The sequence below is a fragment of the Chroicocephalus ridibundus genome, chromosome 1 (assembly GCF_963924245.1).
Source record: "Chroicocephalus ridibundus chromosome 1, bChrRid1.1, whole genome shotgun sequence".
NCBI lineage: Eukaryota > Metazoa > Chordata > Aves > Charadriiformes > Laridae > Chroicocephalus > Chroicocephalus ridibundus.
Window position 1 is genome coordinate 106,914,484 of NC_086284.1, and position 19,146 is coordinate 106,933,629.

General features: G+C 40.5%; 1 protein-coding gene across 1 annotated transcript; it reads left to right on the plus strand.

Annotated features, from left to right (window-relative positions):
- Positions 1-7,583: 7,583 nt before the first annotated feature.
- MRPL39 (mitochondrial ribosomal protein L39) lies at positions 7,584-17,354 on the plus strand. The gene is made up of 10 exons (XM_063347305.1): positions 7,584-7,677; positions 8,177-8,383; positions 8,732-8,871; positions 9,347-9,446; positions 10,061-10,128; positions 11,484-11,596; positions 14,182-14,247; positions 15,459-15,612; positions 16,154-16,201; positions 17,218-17,354. Exons 1-10 carry the CDS (start codon positions 7,626-7,628, stop codon positions 17,302-17,304), a joined length of 1,035 nt encoding a protein of 344 aa, XP_063203375.1. The 5' UTR covers positions 7,584-7,625; the 3' UTR covers positions 17,305-17,354.
- Positions 17,355-19,146: the final 1,792 nt, after the last annotated feature.

Below are 19,146 nucleotides of genomic sequence, written 5' to 3' on the forward strand. Positions count from 1 at the left end.
TGACAGTTGATAGTGCATCTGAGTAGTTCCTAATGACATCTTAAAAATATATTGCCACTGATGTAATGCGGTTCTATAGCAAGAAAAGTATCATAAGCATTTATTTGATAATCAGAACAGTAATGTTGGCTACATTTTGTTAAACTGTAGCAAAATGAGGAAAGATTATTTATAAATAAAATCTCTAGCAGCTATTTTAATGGAGACCGAAGAAGTAGGATGCCATCAACAAAATCTTCTCGGCTTATTTTTCACATGCAAAAATGTATTTAGAATACAAGTAATATTTCTGCAAAAAATGTGCACATATATTTATATGACCAGTATATATTACTGGTACAATGGTGACACACATTTAATAAAATCAAAACTATTCCACAGACAATAGAAAAGTGCTTTATTTTGTGTGGCCCAACACATCATAACTTTAAGCATATACAAACTTTCATTGATTACAGTACTGTTTAAAGCCACACAGTGATTGAAACACATTGTTGATATAAAATTTAAATATCTGGGAGGGGCCTGGTGGAAAAGGTATAGAGGTGGGGAATGTTAAGAAATGGCAGTATGGAATTAAATTAAGGGATAACTTATAGGATGGCTACTAAAGTTGATGTAATGACAATGAATCGATGTGGGGAATGAAGAGATGAAACGTGAGGAGAAGGTGTTCCATTAGGCAATGGGATGAAGCTAGACTAGTACAGCAGCCTTTCCACCACAGTAAGCGTTCAGTTCTAATTGCCCAAATACTTTGACTCACACATGGGGTTTAATTTGGATTCATTAAGATGACTCTTATACCACTGTAAATCCACTTAAATGCATAGGGTTTATATAAGCATGAGGTGAAATTCCTTTTTTTACACTGTTCACTCTTTTGTTTCTGTTGCAAGTGAAGCAAAGACCCAGTGCACAGGGTTGTCTCCCCAGGCTGTTTCTGACTTTTTCTAGTATGGTTTCACAGTACTTTCACAGTTTCTTTACATTCCTCTCTCTTATTTCAGCAACAACTAGATCACAGTTTCTCTGCTCGTTTTTTACAACTGCAGGAAACACCCGTAACTAAATGAGAGTATTCTGAAAGTGTTTACAGAGTTATTGGAAAACTGGTTGTAATGCATATAGTTCATTTAATGTATATACTTTCTCTGTATGTACTTTGATGAACAATGGTATTCTTAAAATACTGTAAGTACTTTGTTAGAAGAGTACAAGACTGCTACACATATTTTTAAACTCTTAAGTTAAATGTAGTAAAAATATTTTCATTAAACAGCAGAGAGAGCCCAACATGGGATTAGCAGTTATTCTTGGAGAGTTTTCCAGAGAGACTCCTTTTTAGAATAATAAAAATAGCCTATAATTAATGTCTGCATACAGAGTGCCAGTCAAGAATAGCTATCTTGTTTTGTAACAACTATTCTAGTCAAGTTCTTTGTGTAGAAAACCCTCTAAGAATTGTGCGGAAGTGCAACACGATTTCAAGACTTGGACGCTTCTTAAGGATCTCAGTAATTCATAAACCAAAAGATTACCCTAATTTCATTAGATGATTTTTTAGATAAATCTACATTCTAACAGTGTAATGGAATTCATTCTTCTCTTAATTAAACTTTTATTAAGACATTCCAGATAGATAAGAGAGGAAGATGATTATGATTCCTCTTCTCAAAAACATGCATAGGACAGGCGGAAAAGTAATGCGCTACAAGAAGAGAACTGTCTGCTTAATTAATACTTAGAAGTGTAAGATATTAATTCCCAAGTAATCACCCATCTGTCATGGCTTACACATACCAAACTAGAAGACAGTCATGGGAGAACTAACGAATGTTCATCCTTGCACCTCCGTTAAAAAAAGATGTTAATTAAAGGCAATGCTTCCCTAATATATCCCATTCAGGCATAAGCCTGATATATCTCAAGTTTACTTGTTGAATTTAAGTAGATCGACTAGTGTAACCCTAGTTTCATGTAAGCAAGTGCATATTTTTTATTGTGTTGATGAGCAGGTAGTATGGATCTGGGATGATTTGTGGGTAGCTCATCTCTTTTGGCTGAGTGAAAGCATCGAAGATTACAGGTCTGCATCACTTTCCCCCTTTCTTCCTGGGCTTTCCTAAGTTCAGTGTTCTTTAAACTTTTTAGTGTCTCTTAGCTGATCTATAATAGCAGGTAGCCCAGGAAGGCTGCTGATAACCCTGCCTGGTTATGATGAGAGGAGCTGGGGGGAAGATGTAGGAACTGGAGCCACTGAGGGAGAAAGTAAAAGACACAGGAAAAAAACACTCCTGTGCATAAGTACACCTATATCTTTATGTATATGGAGAGTTGGAGGGCTAATTGTTATTGTTTAGGTTTTGATCAAGAAGACATGATTGAATATTTTTCCATATTTAAAGAAGAAACAGATTTTTTCATATTTCTAAAAGAGGAATGTTGCGTTTGAGGTGGTGAGAGATGTCATTTGAGACTTGTGGCCACAGCCTGTGAGTTAAATCTCTGTACACATCTTTTTTCCAAGCACACCAAATTGCTGTCACATATGTTTGTTCTAGTAAGTGCTGAAGACAGGAGCACATAGCTGTAGAGCGACTGTTCTAGAGTGACAGGACACTCTCTGGCAATGGGACAAGTTGGGAAACCTATTTTGTAAAACTGCTAAAACAGATTCCATTTAATTAACTAGCTTGATCACCAAAATACGTATTTCATGCTCCATGTCACAAATGTTGTTTCTGAAACTTATTGATCAATGTGCTATGTATTTTTTGTTGTGCCTGATACTATCAGCCTGCAGTACATTGAATCTATCGGCTTGAAAGCCTTGCTCTTTAGTCTGAAGAATTATCAGCAGCTGTGTGTAAGCACATGGAGAGGTTGGTATCTACAATTTAAGGGATATTTTTTAACTTTTGCAATTTTAACTTCCACCACACCTAGCTTTTTATAATGTTCTGGGGTATTGCTTTAACCGCTATCGACTCTTTAGTCCTTTCTACTTCTTTGCCTTGTCTCCTTTCTATTTCTGTGGCATCTTGTTATTTTGTTTCACTGTTTCATGTTAATTACTTTAACTGCTGTCTGGAAAAAAATCTGATTTAGCTAGCAGATTATCTGCTTGTTCTGTACTTCAAAACTGAAAACTGTGAGCAGCATAGTTTTGAGAAAAGAAGCAAAAAAATATTCAGATATTCTTTTTTTCCATGAAGCTGTTGTGGATGGCTGTTTAGAGAGTATACCATAGATTAGTTGCCTTGCTATAATGAAAAGGATTAGAGCGCTGTGAGTGATAGAACACTGTATGTCTATTAGACTGTTAAAATATTTCCTATCTAATGCGCCAGCCAAAGTTGAAGCAAGAAAGCCAGAAAACGTGAGGGTAGAACAAGATAACAGTAATACAAATTACTTGTTCTCAGCAGCTTTTTTCTGTGGATACCTCCCCCTCCCTCCATTTTCTGGAATGTCTTGTATAATTTTATCTTTGACTTGCAAAGTACAGTATTAATGCCATGTTTTTCAACTGAATTTGCAAGATTACTCCCACTGAGCAGACAGCTCAGTAGCAATCAAAGGTACATTTCTAAAAAAGATCCACTGAATTGGATGGCACTGGATATTTCCTGATTCAACCGAGGTGACCGTGGACAATGCATGAGCCACAATGCTGATGGTGGTAGATTCAGAATTATGTCACTACAGTGTGCACAGTGTGCACAGGAATGTGTATATGAAGCTGCACTTTAAGCCAAGTCACTGAAATAATGTGAATAAAACATAATCTTTCAGCAATAGCGATCCTATAATTTGTACCACTTTATAATTTGTACCACTTCAGTGATCTCGTGTTCAGTGCTGCCACGGTTGTCTACCTAGAGGGTAAGCAGTGAGAAACAGATAAGAATGGCAAAGGGAGGGGCAGGAGTTTTTAAGCCAGTTCTGCTTTTGACCTTATCTTGCTTCTCAGCACAAGAAGGAGTGGATCCAGAGGAGGCCACGAAGATGATGAGAGGGCTGGAGCACCTCTCCTCTGAAGACAGGCTGAGAGAGTTGGGGCTGTTCAGCCTGGAGAAGAGAAGGCTCCAGGGAGACCTTATAGCGGCCTTCCAGTACCTAAAGGGGCCTACAGGAAGGATGGGGAGGGACTCTTTATCAGGGAGTGTAGCGATAGGACAAGTGGTAACGGTTCTAAACTGAAAGAGGGGAGATTTACATTAGATATTAGGAAGAAATTCTTTCCTGTGAGGGTGGTGAGGCACTGGAACAGTTTGCCCAGAGAAGTTGTGGATGCCCCATCCCTGGAAGTGTTCAAGGCCAGGCTGGATGGGGCTTTGAGCAGCCTGGTCTAGTGGGAGGTGTCTCTGCCCATGGCAGGGGGGTTGGAACTGGATGATCCTTAAGGTCCCTTCCAACCCAAACCATTCTATGATTCTATGAGAGCCATGCATGGTCATGGTTTGTCACTTACCCATTACGGTTGGGTCACATACTACAGCATAAGAGCACTTAACAGGGTTACTGTTGCCTTGTAGGGCAACCTCCCATTTTCTTCTGCACATTACAAAATAACATCCCTAGTTTTCCTGAAAGTCACAGGGCGTTGTGAAGTCTGATACCTTATAATTATTCTTGGACATTTTTTCACTTTTGTTACCTGTGTCTTCTCGGTACCGCAAACATGGTCCATGTTGTGACACACTAAAAGCTGCTGGCCTTCATCCAAGCTCTTCCCAGAGTACTTCTCAGTTGGAAGGCCTTTGTCTTTTGGCATTGAGGGATCAATAGCTTGGGGGAGACTGCACGAAGCCTTTTCATTTACTGCCACATTTGGCAGCTGAGAGTAACCCCCAGCTGGCCCTTGGCTCAGTCCATGGGGTTTGTGTGGACCCAGGGATTTTTACCATTCCACAGAAGCTTTAAGTAAATATATTGTAGTAAACAGAGAAATGATATTACAGTTGTGAGCCAGCTATGTCAGCATGAATCAAAAATAAACTTGGACACTGAACTTTTCAATTAACCCCAAATCTATGCTCTTGTTGTTCCTCTTTTCTGCTTTTGTCCAGGGGCTATAGAGATGCCAGCTGAACCCTGGGTGAAATTTCCAGCGGCTTTGGATGTCTTTTGATTTCCACTGAGGTGTAAAGCTTTGCACTGTCACTGCATTGGACAGGGATTACCAAAAGGCAGAGGGCTACAACCATGCTCCTCCTGTGGTCTTCAGTGTGTTACAAGTCCCTGATGGTTTTTATCTGCATTGAGCTTCCAGAGCAACATCAAACAAGTGGAAGGAAGGACCAGATATTCTACCACCATTTTTCTGAAGATTTAGCTGATTAAAAAGTTGCAAATACTTGTACAAAAGAAGATTTAGAGATTAGAAGGTCGCAATTTAAAACAGAGAGAGAGAAAGACATATAATAAAGTGTGCAGTATCAAATAGGATTTTACTCCTATTGTTCAAGACTTCCTCAGAGTGACAGAATGGGGTTTGTTTCTGTCATTCCCTGAACATTTTGAATTTATCTCCTCATAGAGTAATAATGTTCTTTTTATACCCTAAATTATGAACTTTGTTTTGGTTGTGTTTTTTCTTTCTTTTTTTTTTTATTATTATTTAAGTCAAAACAATTATGTGATGTGATCATTGACCGCATATGATTCCTCAAGTCAAAGAATAAAAAGTTAATAGAAGAAATGGCATAGTTGAGCTATAATGGCATAAATAATAATAGCATCTTTGTGTTTTCTTGGGACCTTTCACCTCAAGGCTATAAACTGTTTTACATACGCAAGTATGTAGCCTACAATAAGACTGGTGCACCAAAAAATAATTTGTATTTAACTCGTTTGAAAAAATGAGGAAGCAGGATAATTGACTTGCTGAAATTCTTAATCTATCAAATAATGTAACAAAGAGCACCAACAGCTACTGTACTCGCACACCTGGTTTTCTGGATGAGAGCTCGGGTGAGCAGGGAAGCCAGTGCCAGGTATGGAACCAGGAGGGGCCAGCTGTCCTGTTGCTCTGCAGAAGGGTTTCCACAGTGGAAAATGCTCTGTCTGTTGCCGGCCCTTGCCAGTAGTAACACATTTATTTTTTCGGTGCTGAGTTTAATTACAACCTTTAGCTCTTAATGACACTAATTCAGTGTAACTGTTTGCAGTTGTCATTCCTGATGGCTGTTGTTGTATCTTTGCCAATTGAGGATTGAGCTGAAGACCTCCATCAGCTAAACTGAAACAAATTCTAAGTTATTGCATAAATTTTAACATATTTTAATGCAAGCCATGATTTTCCTACCTGTGCAGTAGCTAGTATGTGCTTGGCTTCAATCTTTTGGGGAGGAAGGACAGTAGGGATGTCAGCGATGGCGAAGGGGAGCTGGCGGTGAGGAGCTGCAGTTACACATGCCTGCCGGTTGCCTAGGCACAGCAGGGAGCTGGGCACCAAGGACCCTTTCCACCAGCCACCAGGCTGTTAACATTAATGCTGTAACCCCAGTACTACATATCTGCAATCCCTACTACGAGAAGGCTGAATCATAGAATCATAGAATACCAGGTTGGGAAGGGACACCAAAGATCATCTGGTCCAACCTTTCCTGGCAAAAGCATGGTCTAGACAAGATGGCCCAGCCCCCTGTCCAGCTGAATCTTAAAAGTGTCCATCATTGAGGGGAATTCACCACTTCCCTGGGGAGATTGTTCCAATGGCTGATTGTTCTTTTTGTGAAAAATTTTCCTCTTGTGTTCAATTGGAGTCTCCCCTGGAGTAACTTGTACCCATTACCCCTCATCTTTTCCATGTGACTTCTGGTAAAACGTGAGTCTCCTTCTTCTTTGTAGCCACCCTTTAAATACTGGAATATGGTGATAAGGTCTCCCCTACACCTTCTTTTCTCAAGGCAGAATAAACCCAATTCTCTCAGCCTTTCCTCACATGGCAGGCTTCCCAGTCCTTAGATCAACTTGGTGGCCGTCCTCTGGACCCTCTCCAGCCTGCCCACATCTTTTCTGTGTAGCGGAGACCAAAACTGAACGTGGTATTCCAGATGTGGCCTGACAAGCGCTGAGTAGAGTGGGATAACGACTTCTTTATCTCTGCCGGTGATGCCCTCATTGATGCAACTCGGCGTCCTGTTGGCTTGCTGAGCCGCAGAGCACACTGGTCACTCATACCGAATTTGTGGTCCACCAGGACCCCTTACACCTTCAGGCCATCCAAAAGCTGCTGGTTTTGGGGATGACAGTACTGCCTGGCGAAATGGGGCCAGCTGAGGCAAAGGGAGGGCAGAGGGGACACGGGTGGCACCCACAGCGTGGCGGAACGAATACGTACAGAGCAGGGCCTCTGCAGAGAGAGCCAAAAGCCAAGGGCTAGTAAAGCCGATCCCCGCTGCGCTGCGGGCAGCCGCCGCCCGCTCTTCCAGCACCGTCCAACCGCCATCGCGCTGCAGGAACCAAGGGGGCCCCCGTCCCGCTCCCGGCCCCGGTTCCCACGGCGCCGCCTGGCGACCGCTGGCGGAGCGCCGGGCGGAACCGCGCTGCCGCCGTCGCTGTTTCCCCCGGAACACGGGGGAGGAGGCACCGGGGCGGCGGGAGTGGGCCGGAGCATGGCGGCGCGCTGGGCAGCCCGCTGCCTGCGGGGCGGGCTTCGGGGACGCCGTGAGTGGCGGCGGCGGGCCGGGCGCGGACGCAGGCGCAGCGGGGTGCCGGGTGTGCGCGGGGCCGGGCGGGCTTCGGCGTCGTCCCCCGCCTGTGCTTTGAGGGCCCGGGTCTGGGGCGGCCGGGCCTGGCCTGGCCTGGCCTGGCCGTGCGGGGCGGCGCGGGGCCCCGGCCCGCCGGGCTGAGGAGACCGCAGTGGGTTGCGGGCCGCGGGGAGGCGGCGGCCGCGATCCGCAGGGGCCTGTCTGAGGGAAGGGGCCTTTGCAGGCAGAGAACGCCATACGGAGCTCCCGTTGCCTCAGTGTTCTGTGTTGTGGCTTCATGCGGGGACGGAGAATGGGGCGGTCACCGATGTGGTCGCCTCACGCATATTGAGACGGACACAGGGATTGGCGGCGCAGGGGCTTGCCTTCCTGTCTGTAGAAAGAAGCCCCTTCCTGTCTTTAAGGGGCTTTAAAAACTCCTTATTGCTTATTTTTTGGTCATTCCATTTTACCAGGGTTCATCTCCACACCAGCTGTTTCTCGACTGACATCAGAGGAAGTGATTCGGATGCGTAACGATCTCTTTACCAAGGAGAAAGAGAGGCAGTTATCTCTGTATCCACGAATTGAGAAAATCGAAGTAAAATACACTGGGAAGTCTCACCCCGGCACTGTATTTGTGATGAACAAAGCTTTGTCAACTCCCTACAATTGTGCCATGCGTAAGTGAATGGGCTCTTAAACTGACTTTGTGCCACTGGTGATGAAAATTGCACTGCCGGTTGAAGTACTTATCATCCAAATTTGAAATATTAATATTATTGACATTTTAATGACCAAGGTAACAGACATGCATTCAGAATATTTGGAGTTGGTACGTTTAAAATAAGTTTGTACTAAAATACATCAGCAGAAACTGAGTTAAGTTTTGGAGACTATCAACAGCTCATCTTTCCAACTAATTTACAAAAATGAAACTTGCAGTTTGTTGTTGAAAATGCAGGGATCTAAACTGCTGACTCTGAGGAGTATGGTTAATAACTGTGTAATACTTTTCAAATTTTCTTTAGACTTAAGTGAATGGCATTGCAAGAAATCTGTTCTAGCTCTTGTGGATGGTGAAGTCTGGGATATGTATAGACCCTTGACCAAATCATGTGAAATTCAGTTCCTTACTTTCAAAGATGAAGATCCAGAGGAGGTGAACAAGGTAAGTTTGTATCTTATCCTATTGTAGGTGACCCTGATTATGACCACTTGATTCTGTATGCCCCTCTCAGTTCTGTGTCTGTCTGGTTTCTTGAACTTTGTTGTCGTGAAAGTTCAGATGTTTTTAATAGTTGGTTGGCACACACGGTTATCATTAGTTGGCCCAGGGTGTGGGCTAGGTGATGTGCGGGCATCCCTTTCAACCTATATTGTTGTTGTATTCTATGATTTCAGATTTAAATATCCCCAGGGAAACATCTGGCTTGCATTTTAAGTGCAGTTTTGATTTTTTTGATATGGAGAATCATCTTCAAATAGAAGTTTTAAATACTAAAGAAAGTAACGCTTCAGTTGACAGATAGGTTATTTAATTCAGTTAAATGTTGGTGTTCTTTTGGAATAAATAGCTGATGTTCATCTGATATGGCTTGTCAGCCTCTAGGTAATAAATCTGTGATTTGAAATTCTCTTTATAGGCCTATTGGCGTTCCTGTGCCATGATCATGGCATGTGTGTTAAAGCGGGCGTTCAAAGATGAGTACTCAGTGAATCTGATTAAAGCCCCAGAAGTGCCAGGTGATATAAGCATTTTATACTGATTGTCTTGTCTTTTGCTGCTTCTTAAGGGACTGTTTAATAATGTTACTGAAAAAATCAGAGGCTCCTTTTCCAGTGATTGAAGGTACTTAGCATTGATCTGTGTATTACATGCTATTGTAGGCTGTAATTTATAGCAATCGCACTGAAAACAATTTTGTTATTTAAGTGCAGAAAATTGGTCTGTGCAACTAGGTTTCAGACCAATTCAGATTTCGTAGGTTAAGTTAGTAACTTGAGGATCTAACCTTTTTATTATGAAGTAACATATTTAGAAGATGTGATGTGTTTCTGTGATATTTACCCTAATAACTACATAACCTTGTGAGCCCATGTGTACATCGAGTTGGAATATTATTGAAATTCAAACAGGGTTAATAACAACTTTTGCTCATCTGTAACCTGATACAGATTTAATCTTCCACTTGACTCTATAATTACATCTGAGAATTTATATTTTGTGGTGGATTTGTTGGGATCATTTTGTTTTTCTTCTCATTCATTTTGATGTATTTATAAGTATGTATTATGGCAAGGACATATGTACTTTGTTACAAGCATGAATATTTTTCTTTTTGGAATGTGAATTGCAGTGATCTCTGGAGCTTTCTGTTATGATGTAATTTTGGACAATAGACTCAATGACTGGAAACCAACAAACGTAAGCATAATAACTTCTTCCTCAAAAAGTTATAAAGCTTGCATCCTTGTCCAGTGTTCTTTTCTAATGGAGGAGAGGGGGCAGTGAGGTTTTTTTCTTTTCATAGGGTGTACATACACTAGTATTTTATCTTAGTAGCATGTTAGGAGTACTTGTTGGCAACTAATCTCTGCATTTGCCATATACTGGCTTTCATGGCAGGGTGGTCTCAGAGCACACAAACTGGGTTCTTTTCAGATGAAATTAAACCTATAGCAATCCTGCAGATACTTACAGGTTTTAAGTGTATGGGACTAGAGTAGCTCCAGTCTGAAAAACAATTCCCAAAATAGTTGGCATGGCTGTTGGAAACTCAGTGCCATCTTTGTTGCTATACAGATCTGCTCCTACTCAACCGTTCTTGCTTAGTAATATAGGTGCAACCATAGCCCTATAGCCTTTGTGTTAATAGAGCCCTCTGTAAATAAAAATGTGTGTAATATGCGTATTTTCGCGTTGGGTTTACAGCATAATCAGTTTATTGTTGTAAAAGAACCGTGAGCACATTCAGCTGAAGCTTTCCTTAATAGCTTGCTTACATTTCATGCTCTTCAGTAAATCTAATAATCTAAAACCTTGTTTGGTAACTGTGGTGTGTGTGTATATATATATGTGTATATATGTAACTGTTTGGTAGCTGGTATGATCAGGAGTGTTTTACTCATCTGGTGCCTGTTCTTGCGCCCAAATATTAGCAGAGGTTTGTATGGCTAACAAAGCAACGTTGGTACAGTGCAGAATTTTTCTTCACGATGATATTATAGTTCAAGTAACTTAGTTTGAAGTGTTTTCTAAGAGACATTATAAATGTAATTTCTCCTAATAAAAGTGTCTTATTTATTGACAAATCTGAGTATGCAAAGCTTTGAATTCTGGACCAAGGTGAGCAATGTCTACTTATTAATTATTCAGTACTTTTTTCTTTTGATTCCATCAGAGTAGAGGTCATTTACAAATGGAGTCACAACTCTGGGAAACACAGATGAATATTTAACAGTAGCAAGACTGTATGTGTATATATCACGTTGTGAAAACATGAGAAGTTTAACTCCAATTATTATGTATAGTTTCTGATGGAAAAACGCCTATTGATTTCACTGGGCATTGAATCAGTCCATTCAAACAGTGATGATCTGTAGCAATCTGCTGCAGATAAGGAGTAAGAGTTATAATCCTACCACAATATTCTTATATTTAGGGTTTATTGTAGATGGTCCTTGTTGTTTTGACTAATATTTAGTATTTACTATTCTTTGTCCATTCAGTACTGCTGTGAAATAGTGGTGACAATTTTTTGTGTACCAACTGTTTTTCAGGACAACTTCCGTTCTCTTACAAGGGATGCTGGAAAGCTAATTCATAAAGACCTGCCATTTGAAACACTACATGCTGAAGCAAAAGTAGCACGTGAAATGTTTCAACACAACAGGTAAGTGTCTGAATTTGCCTTTCTTTTAGAAAGGCAATTAGAAATTAATTTAAATCTCTGCTTGCTTTTGTAAATCTAAAGTAAGACATGACAGGTGAAGTAAGAAGGTACTTCTCCCACTACTCTGAATGAACATACTTCCGTTCTCTTTGTCACACTACCTTACTTAATTTTTAATGTTGTCTCCAGAGGTCAACACCAGGCACGTTTGCTGGATGTAGTTTTGTGACAAATGGAAAGACTGTAGAATTCTTAGTTTAATAGTGAGCTTCAAGATTTCACTACTTATAAATTGAAACTCTGGTGGTTAGACTTGGCGTGCTAGTTACTTTCAGCCTTTGCTGAAAGACTTTCATATTCAAAGAAATGTACATTTTTCGTATCTTGGTATCTTCAAATGAAGTTTTGATGAAATGCAGTTTTTGACCTCTGCAGGGGGAAAATGGGTAAAATACTCTGGCCTGTGCTATAAAAGAAGGCTTGTTCAAAACATTCCATTCGTCTTCACTGAAAAAACACTTAAGCAATGTTTTGGGAAAAAAATTCTCCGGTCCATAGCTTTTTGTCAGTTGAAGAGAGGTGGGGGGGAAATGATAAATAATTCATAATTCTGTGAACAAAAATAAATTTATGCTAAAGCTAAAGTTGCCAGACTAACTAGTTTTTTAGCTTAATAGTGAAGATGATATTAATGTGACATATGGACTGGCATCTCTTCACTGTGTTGGCTGGCAAGTATTGACAGCAGCTGGGAGCTGACTTTTGACAATAGCTTTTGACATTGTATGTGTATTTGTGTGTGTGTGTGTGTGTAGAAAGAGCAGAGAACACTTTACTGTCTTGCAGATGACCAGCTGTTGAGGACTGCATGTTGCATAAAATCAGTTTAGGTGATCTGATAGTGTCTTCTATTCTTACATGCGACTTGAATATACTACTTAAAATAAAAAGAAAAGTTTTTCATTTGATCTTTCTGAATAAAACTCTGCTAGGAGAGCATGGCCCTCCTATTACATACACCTGTATATAGAATAGAGTAGAATAGTCATGAATGGAATAGTCATTTCAGTTGGAAGGGACCTACAGCAATTATCTAGTCCAGCTGCCTGATGAATCAAGCTGACTAAAAGTTAAAGTGTGTTGTTAAGGGCATTGTCCAGATGCCTCTTAAACACTGACAGGCTTGGGGCATTGACCACCTCTCTGGGAAGCCTGTTCCAGTGTCTGACCAGCCTTTTGGTAAAGAAGTGCTTCTTAATGTCCAGTCTAAACCACTCCAGGCGCAGCTTTGGACCATTCCCAAGTGTCCTGTTACTGGATCCCTGGGAGAAGAGCTCAGCACCTCCCTGTCCACTTCCCTTCTTCAGGAAACTGCAGAGAGCAATGAGGTGGCCCCTCAGCCTTCTGTTTTCTAAACTAGACAAGCCCAAAGTCCTTAGCTGCTCCTCATGGAACATTACTTCCAGACCTTTCACCAGCTTTGTTGGCCTTCTCTGGATGCTTTCAAGGACGTTAACATCTTTCATAAATTATGGGGCCCAGAACTGCGCACGGTACTCAAGGTGATGCTGCTCCAACACTAAAACACAGCAGGCTAATCAATTTTTGACTGGCTGGTTATGCTGTGTTTGATGCACCTCAGGATGTGGTTTGCACTCTTGGCTGCCAGGGCACACTGCTGACTCCTGTTGAGCCTGCTGTCAACCAGCAACCCCAGATCCCTTTCTGCAGGGCTGCTCTCCAGCCACTCCTCTCCCAGTTTATACTTGCGCTTCGTGTTACTCCCTCCCAGGTGCAGGATCCGGCATTTCAACTTGTTAATTTCATTCCGTTAATCATAGCCCAATGCTCGAATCTATCTAGTTACCTTCTGCAAGGCCTCTTGTCCCTCAAAAGAGTCAACAGCACCTCCCAGTTTGGTATCATCAGGAAACTTGCAAATGGTGCGTTCAACTCCTTCATCCAGATCATTGATCTGAACAGAACTGGCCCTAGCACTGAAACCTGAGGAACACCGCTAGTGACCGGTCACCAGCCAGATGTAGCCCCATTCACTACAACCCTTTGAGCTCTGCCCTTCAGCCAGTTCTTCATCCAGCACACTGTGAGCCCTCTCGTCCCACAGTTGGACAACTTGTTCAGAAGGGTGCTGTGAGGGACAATATCAAAAGCCTTACTAAAATCCAGAAAAATACATCCACTGCCTTCTGTTCATCCACTATGTGGGTGACCTTATCACAGAAGGATATCAAATCAGTTAAACAGGACTTTCCCTTTGTGAACCCATGTTGACTGTGCCTGATGATTGCATTATTCTTTAAATGCCTTTCAATAGTACTCAGAATAATTTTCTCTGTAATTTTTCCAGGAACTGAGGTTAGACTAACAGCTCTGTATGACATGCTTTATGAGATGTTCCAATATGTGTTGTCATATAAAATTAAGAGTTTAAACCTGTTTTAAAGCTCACATAAATATGAGCATGTTTTTTACGAATGCTCCTTAAATCGATCTCTTTAGTATTCTTATAAAAACTAGGTGTTCAAGGTAAGGATTTTTTTTAACTTTTTTTTTGTCTTGTTCAGATACAAAATGGAGATGATAGAACAAAAAGCTTCCCAGAATATGGAAGGAATTGTAACGTTACATAGGTGAGCAAAACTGAACTCGTTCTGTAATGATTCGCTGAAAGATTTGATCATATCGCAAGTACTCTCTGCCAGTGAGAAGAGTAAGTTATTTGTGATAGTTTTCAATTTAGAAATTACTTATATTCATTGCTGTCTGTCTTAAATTGTTGTTTGGCTGGTTTTTTTTAATGCAACCATTGTTTTGGTGATACTTAACACTTGGTGGATCTCACTACCTTTCTATTTCTTGTTATGTTAAAGGGCAGTGCCAGAAAAGCCTTACTGCTTTAAATGTTTTTACATAAAATCTAAATAAATGTCTAGACCTTTACAGGTTAAATAAAATACAAACCAAATACTTGTTCGAAAACAGGAGTTGGCGTTGTATAGCGTATTTTTCTTCCAAAATTGTGAAGATCTTCCTAACTGCAAGTTATTGCCTTGTCGTGGTGGAAATGAGAATGGAGCTGGCTCCTGGGATACAGTGTAAGATGTAAAGTTCTTAGGCTGGAGGCAGGAGGCTTGTATTTTATCTCAGGCATATAGAAGAATTTGTGACTAGTTTAGGCTAGCGTAAGGTATTTAGTTTTCTAGATGTCTAAATTGTTCTGCATTTGATTTTAGAGTCCACGTCTCTCTAAAGGAACAGATGTCTTTGCAGTGATGGTTCTTGAAATCTTAGAATGATGTTATGTCTGTTGTTCCTCCTTCCTCCCACCCTAGTTCCCTCAATAAGAGGGAAAATGAGCTTACCTATTGTTTTCTGGGAGAGGTTTGTTCTGAATGTTTTTTTGCTGTACATCTTTTTATCTCTTGCATTTCTTAATTGATTTGCAGTTTTCCAAGACCTGAAAGGGAAATCCCTGTGCAGGTTGTAAACACTGTACTGTGGAAAATGTGTCATCTCAGAGACAAATCTTTTCTTGGTTAATGACAGATTTATCCCACTTTTAAAGCCAACATGGCTTCAAAGATTTGATAAACCTAGGATCTTCATTCTAGACTTGACGTTTAGATTTCATAATTCATTTTAGGAAATTGCGTGACCTTTACTTTTGCTTCAGGTAACCTAGAAATGCTGAACTGGGGATTTATTTAGATTTGGTTTAGGATTTGTGTGGATTTTCTTTCATCTGTTCTGTAGATAGGAATTTGCTAATCAAAAATAAAAGCAAATAGGTTTGTACTTCTCTCCGAATATATTTGTCATATTTTTTTTTTTCTCCCATCAGGTTTGGTGACTTTGTAGATATTAGTGAAGGCCCTCATATTCCAAGGACAAGTTTCTGTTTCCAGTATGAGATAACAGCAGCCCATAATCTTCAGACTAAACAATCTGAATTGATAAGGAGGTTCCAGGGTGTGTCCCTGCCAGTCCATTTGAAGGTAACTATATACTCATGATAAAAAAATAGCATTTCAAAGTCTTTCATGACACCAAAGTAAAACTTAACAACAATAACACAAAAAAAGTCCTAGCACTAATAAGCCTTAAACAAAGGTTTTGTAGAACTATAGGTGGAGGCAGCAGTTTTTCTTCCCATTTCTGTTGACTTATGCGATTTTGACCTGTGCTCTAGCAGATCTGCTGTTGTCTCAGTGGGAAAGTTTAAGGGACAAGAGGGCACTGGGTTCCTCACCTCATCTCTGTGTACACCCTTCCTTGTCATAAGATTTAATTGCCGTTTTTGCCCATTACGCCCTCAGTGATTCCACACAATTAATGGATATGATCAGCAGACATTTATTCAAGTCCCCCAAAGGAATATGGGCAAATTAGACCCTGAAATCATAAGTCGTAATGCCTGAATTGGGGATTGTTGTGGTTTTGTGCTATCATTTCTATATACTTGTCAGAATCTATTCTATGAGAAGATATTTTTTTTTTTTGGCCTCCAGTAACTTTACGTAATGAAATTTAATACAGGCTCACCACACCGTGTGGCATAAACTACTGGCAAGATCGAAGAGGCTGGTAAGTCTCATCAGCGGTGAAGTACAGCTTACCAAATATAAAGATATGCTGTGATAGAGTAGACCTTGAATGATTAGAGGTGGGCAATATCTTCAAGAACCTTCAAGAAATGTTCACAGGTGAAGAAAAATCAGATGCACAGGAGATCTCTAAGCTGTTGTTAATTAGGACTTTCAACTATATTAGTATTTTTCAAATTAATTTGTAGAATTGATGTTGGTGTCACATGTGTGTAAAATTTAAAATTGTTTTTTCCTGTTTTGATCATGAACATGAAATAAGAAAACTAAAAATTGGAATACTGTATTTACGCTTACCTAGATTTTATGTAGTAACAAGTTTTCTGCCACAGATTTGAGAGAACACATACAAACATGTTTCTTACAAGTAAATTCAGGGATAAAATCTAGTACCACTGGGTGAACCTCGGTGGAAGTTTCTGGAGCTAAAAGGGAATGCTATTTCAGGGAGTTGCATAAATGCACTAGTTTGAAGTTTAAAACCTACGTGGAAAATAAGAGTTTCTTGCAAATATTATTCTGCTAAACAGCCAGTATTTCAAAGTTGAAATGTACTTTACCAACAGAAGCTTTGCAATGACTGAATGAATGGAAAAGGCGAGTTTTTAAGATAAATGGAACTATAAAATATCATAAGCCACATATAACCAGAAACTCACTATCGAGGCACGCTTAAACTTAGGAAATCTTCGTAAGAATTAAACAGTGGATGTTTCAGATCAAATATTTCACTTGTTTGTGTGGCAAGAAAGATAAAAAAAAAATACTGTATGTCCACTGAAACTTGTTAGCCAAGGATGTATTCAGATCCTAACCCATGATATTTTTCTATGAAATTAATTTGAAGATGCTTGTGATTCAGGTTGTTTAATTTTGGAGACAATAATTGTCTTTGTAGGCTGTCCTTTCTTGTTACAGTGACAGTATGCAGGGAGGATTTCCAGGATCAAGGAGAATAAAATAATTTTTAAAAATACAACAAAATTGTTTCTGCAGGTCACTGAAGAAGAGTATTTGAAAGCAGCAGCAGAATGTCATGAGGCAAAAGGTGTAACTGAAGATGGAAAAACTGTATCCATTTAAATTAACTTTAAGCTCTAAATGTACATAATAAAATGTGTATTTTTACATGACTTGTTTGTGCTGCATATAAAAATGACTTGGGTAATTAATTTGAATTCTGCTGAGTTCTCTGCCTACTGCAAATGAAATTCCACTGAGTTGTTCGCCTACTGCAATAGAAAGTTGAGACAAATAGTATCTTAAAAAAAAAGAAAAAGAAAAGGAAAAAAAGCCCTTTCAGAAGTCCATAAAGAGTTACAAAAGACTATTATTTTACTCATTTTGATATCCTGTCAGAATTGAAATTGGATACTCCATTGTGTTTCTGGTTCAAAAGACTCCATTCAGTAGACAACTGTGTAATTGCCATTGCTTTACTAATACAAAAAATAGAATGTTAAAGCTGAAAAGTTCTTTGAGTTTAATATTTGCTGCTGTACCACTGCAGTCAAACATCATTTTCCAGAATAGTACCAGGAATGTGGTCTATATTACTTGCATCCCCAGTGTAGTAAGATTTATTATGCGTTTTCATTCTTTGATATTTAAATATGGTGACTTCAATTAAATTTTGCAAGGGGTTTTTGTTAGATGATGTTTTCTGACATTTTGTATTTCATGCCTGGCTCATTAGAGCTGTTCTCGTTATACTAGAAGAGATTTCTATTACTTCTTGAAGTGCAAATATTTTCTCTGAATTTTATCCCAATGACTATTTTTACCATAACTGCATCACTTGCTTTCTAATCAATTGACAGTGTAGTTTTGTAAGAGCAGGGTAGCAGTTTGGTAAAATACATTTAGGTAAGGAAATCTTACCTAGCTTAATCAAACTAAATAATGTGTAAGTGAATGCTGAATGTGTCAGAGCACAGACGAAGAACTGCAAGTAGTAAAAGTAGCTTTTGGGGAAATTGCAGAAATCTGCTTCAGGTACGTGTTAAAATATGTTTGCTCCTATTTGTGTTTCTTTTAAACCTAACCTTCTGGAGTATGCTTTGGCTTTGGACCTCTTGCTCTGGTGCTACAGAAGAAGCAGGCATTGGTTCCTGTCTTGAGGGACACAAATTTGCTGGTGATTTGTGTGTGTGTTTGTTTGTTTGTTTGTTTGTTTGTTTTTTTGGGGGAGATTGGTGGGTTTTTTTGAGATACCCTAGACCATAGTGAAATTTTGCCAGTAGGATCTGATCTAAGCGGTCCATTTTGAATCTTAAGCCCATTATATCACCAGCTCACACAAGTCTGAAGTTTGCTCTGTCGCTTGGGAATCCAGTTCAGAATTCCTCCTGGATTCCACCACCTGCAGAGGAAGGTGAGAATGCTGCTTCCCGCTGGGAAATTTTTTAACCTTAGCATGGAATTTCACGTTTCAGAGTTTTCTGGGCTTTTTTTGGAAGGGGAGGGAACCCGGCTTTTATAGTGCGCGGCGTAAAAAACGGCTTGCAAGGCATAGAGCTGGGCTGAGAAGTCTGGAGAGGGGATTTCCCTTTTCCTGACCTTTACTGGGTGCGAGACGAGTGGGTGCGGGACTGGCAAGGGGAATTTGCAGCGGAGCCTGGGCCACCTGCAGAGCCCCGCCGCTAGGTGGGAGCCGTGGCTTGGGGAGGAGCGGTGCCGCCTCGCCGGCGGGAGAGGAGCAGGAGAGTTCCCCTACGGGGACACGGGTGAATGCCCACGGCATTCTGCAAGTGCAGAACTACCGCCAATGCTGTTGAGGGCTGCCAGCTGAAGTTTACACGAGATTAGTCTTCCCCCCCCACCACCGCCGCCCCCCGCCTTCCCCAGAGGTCTATGTGTAAAAAGGTGGAAGCTCAAACTTCTGCAGAACTCGGTACTAGCTCACGTTTTGGCTTAGATGGGCTC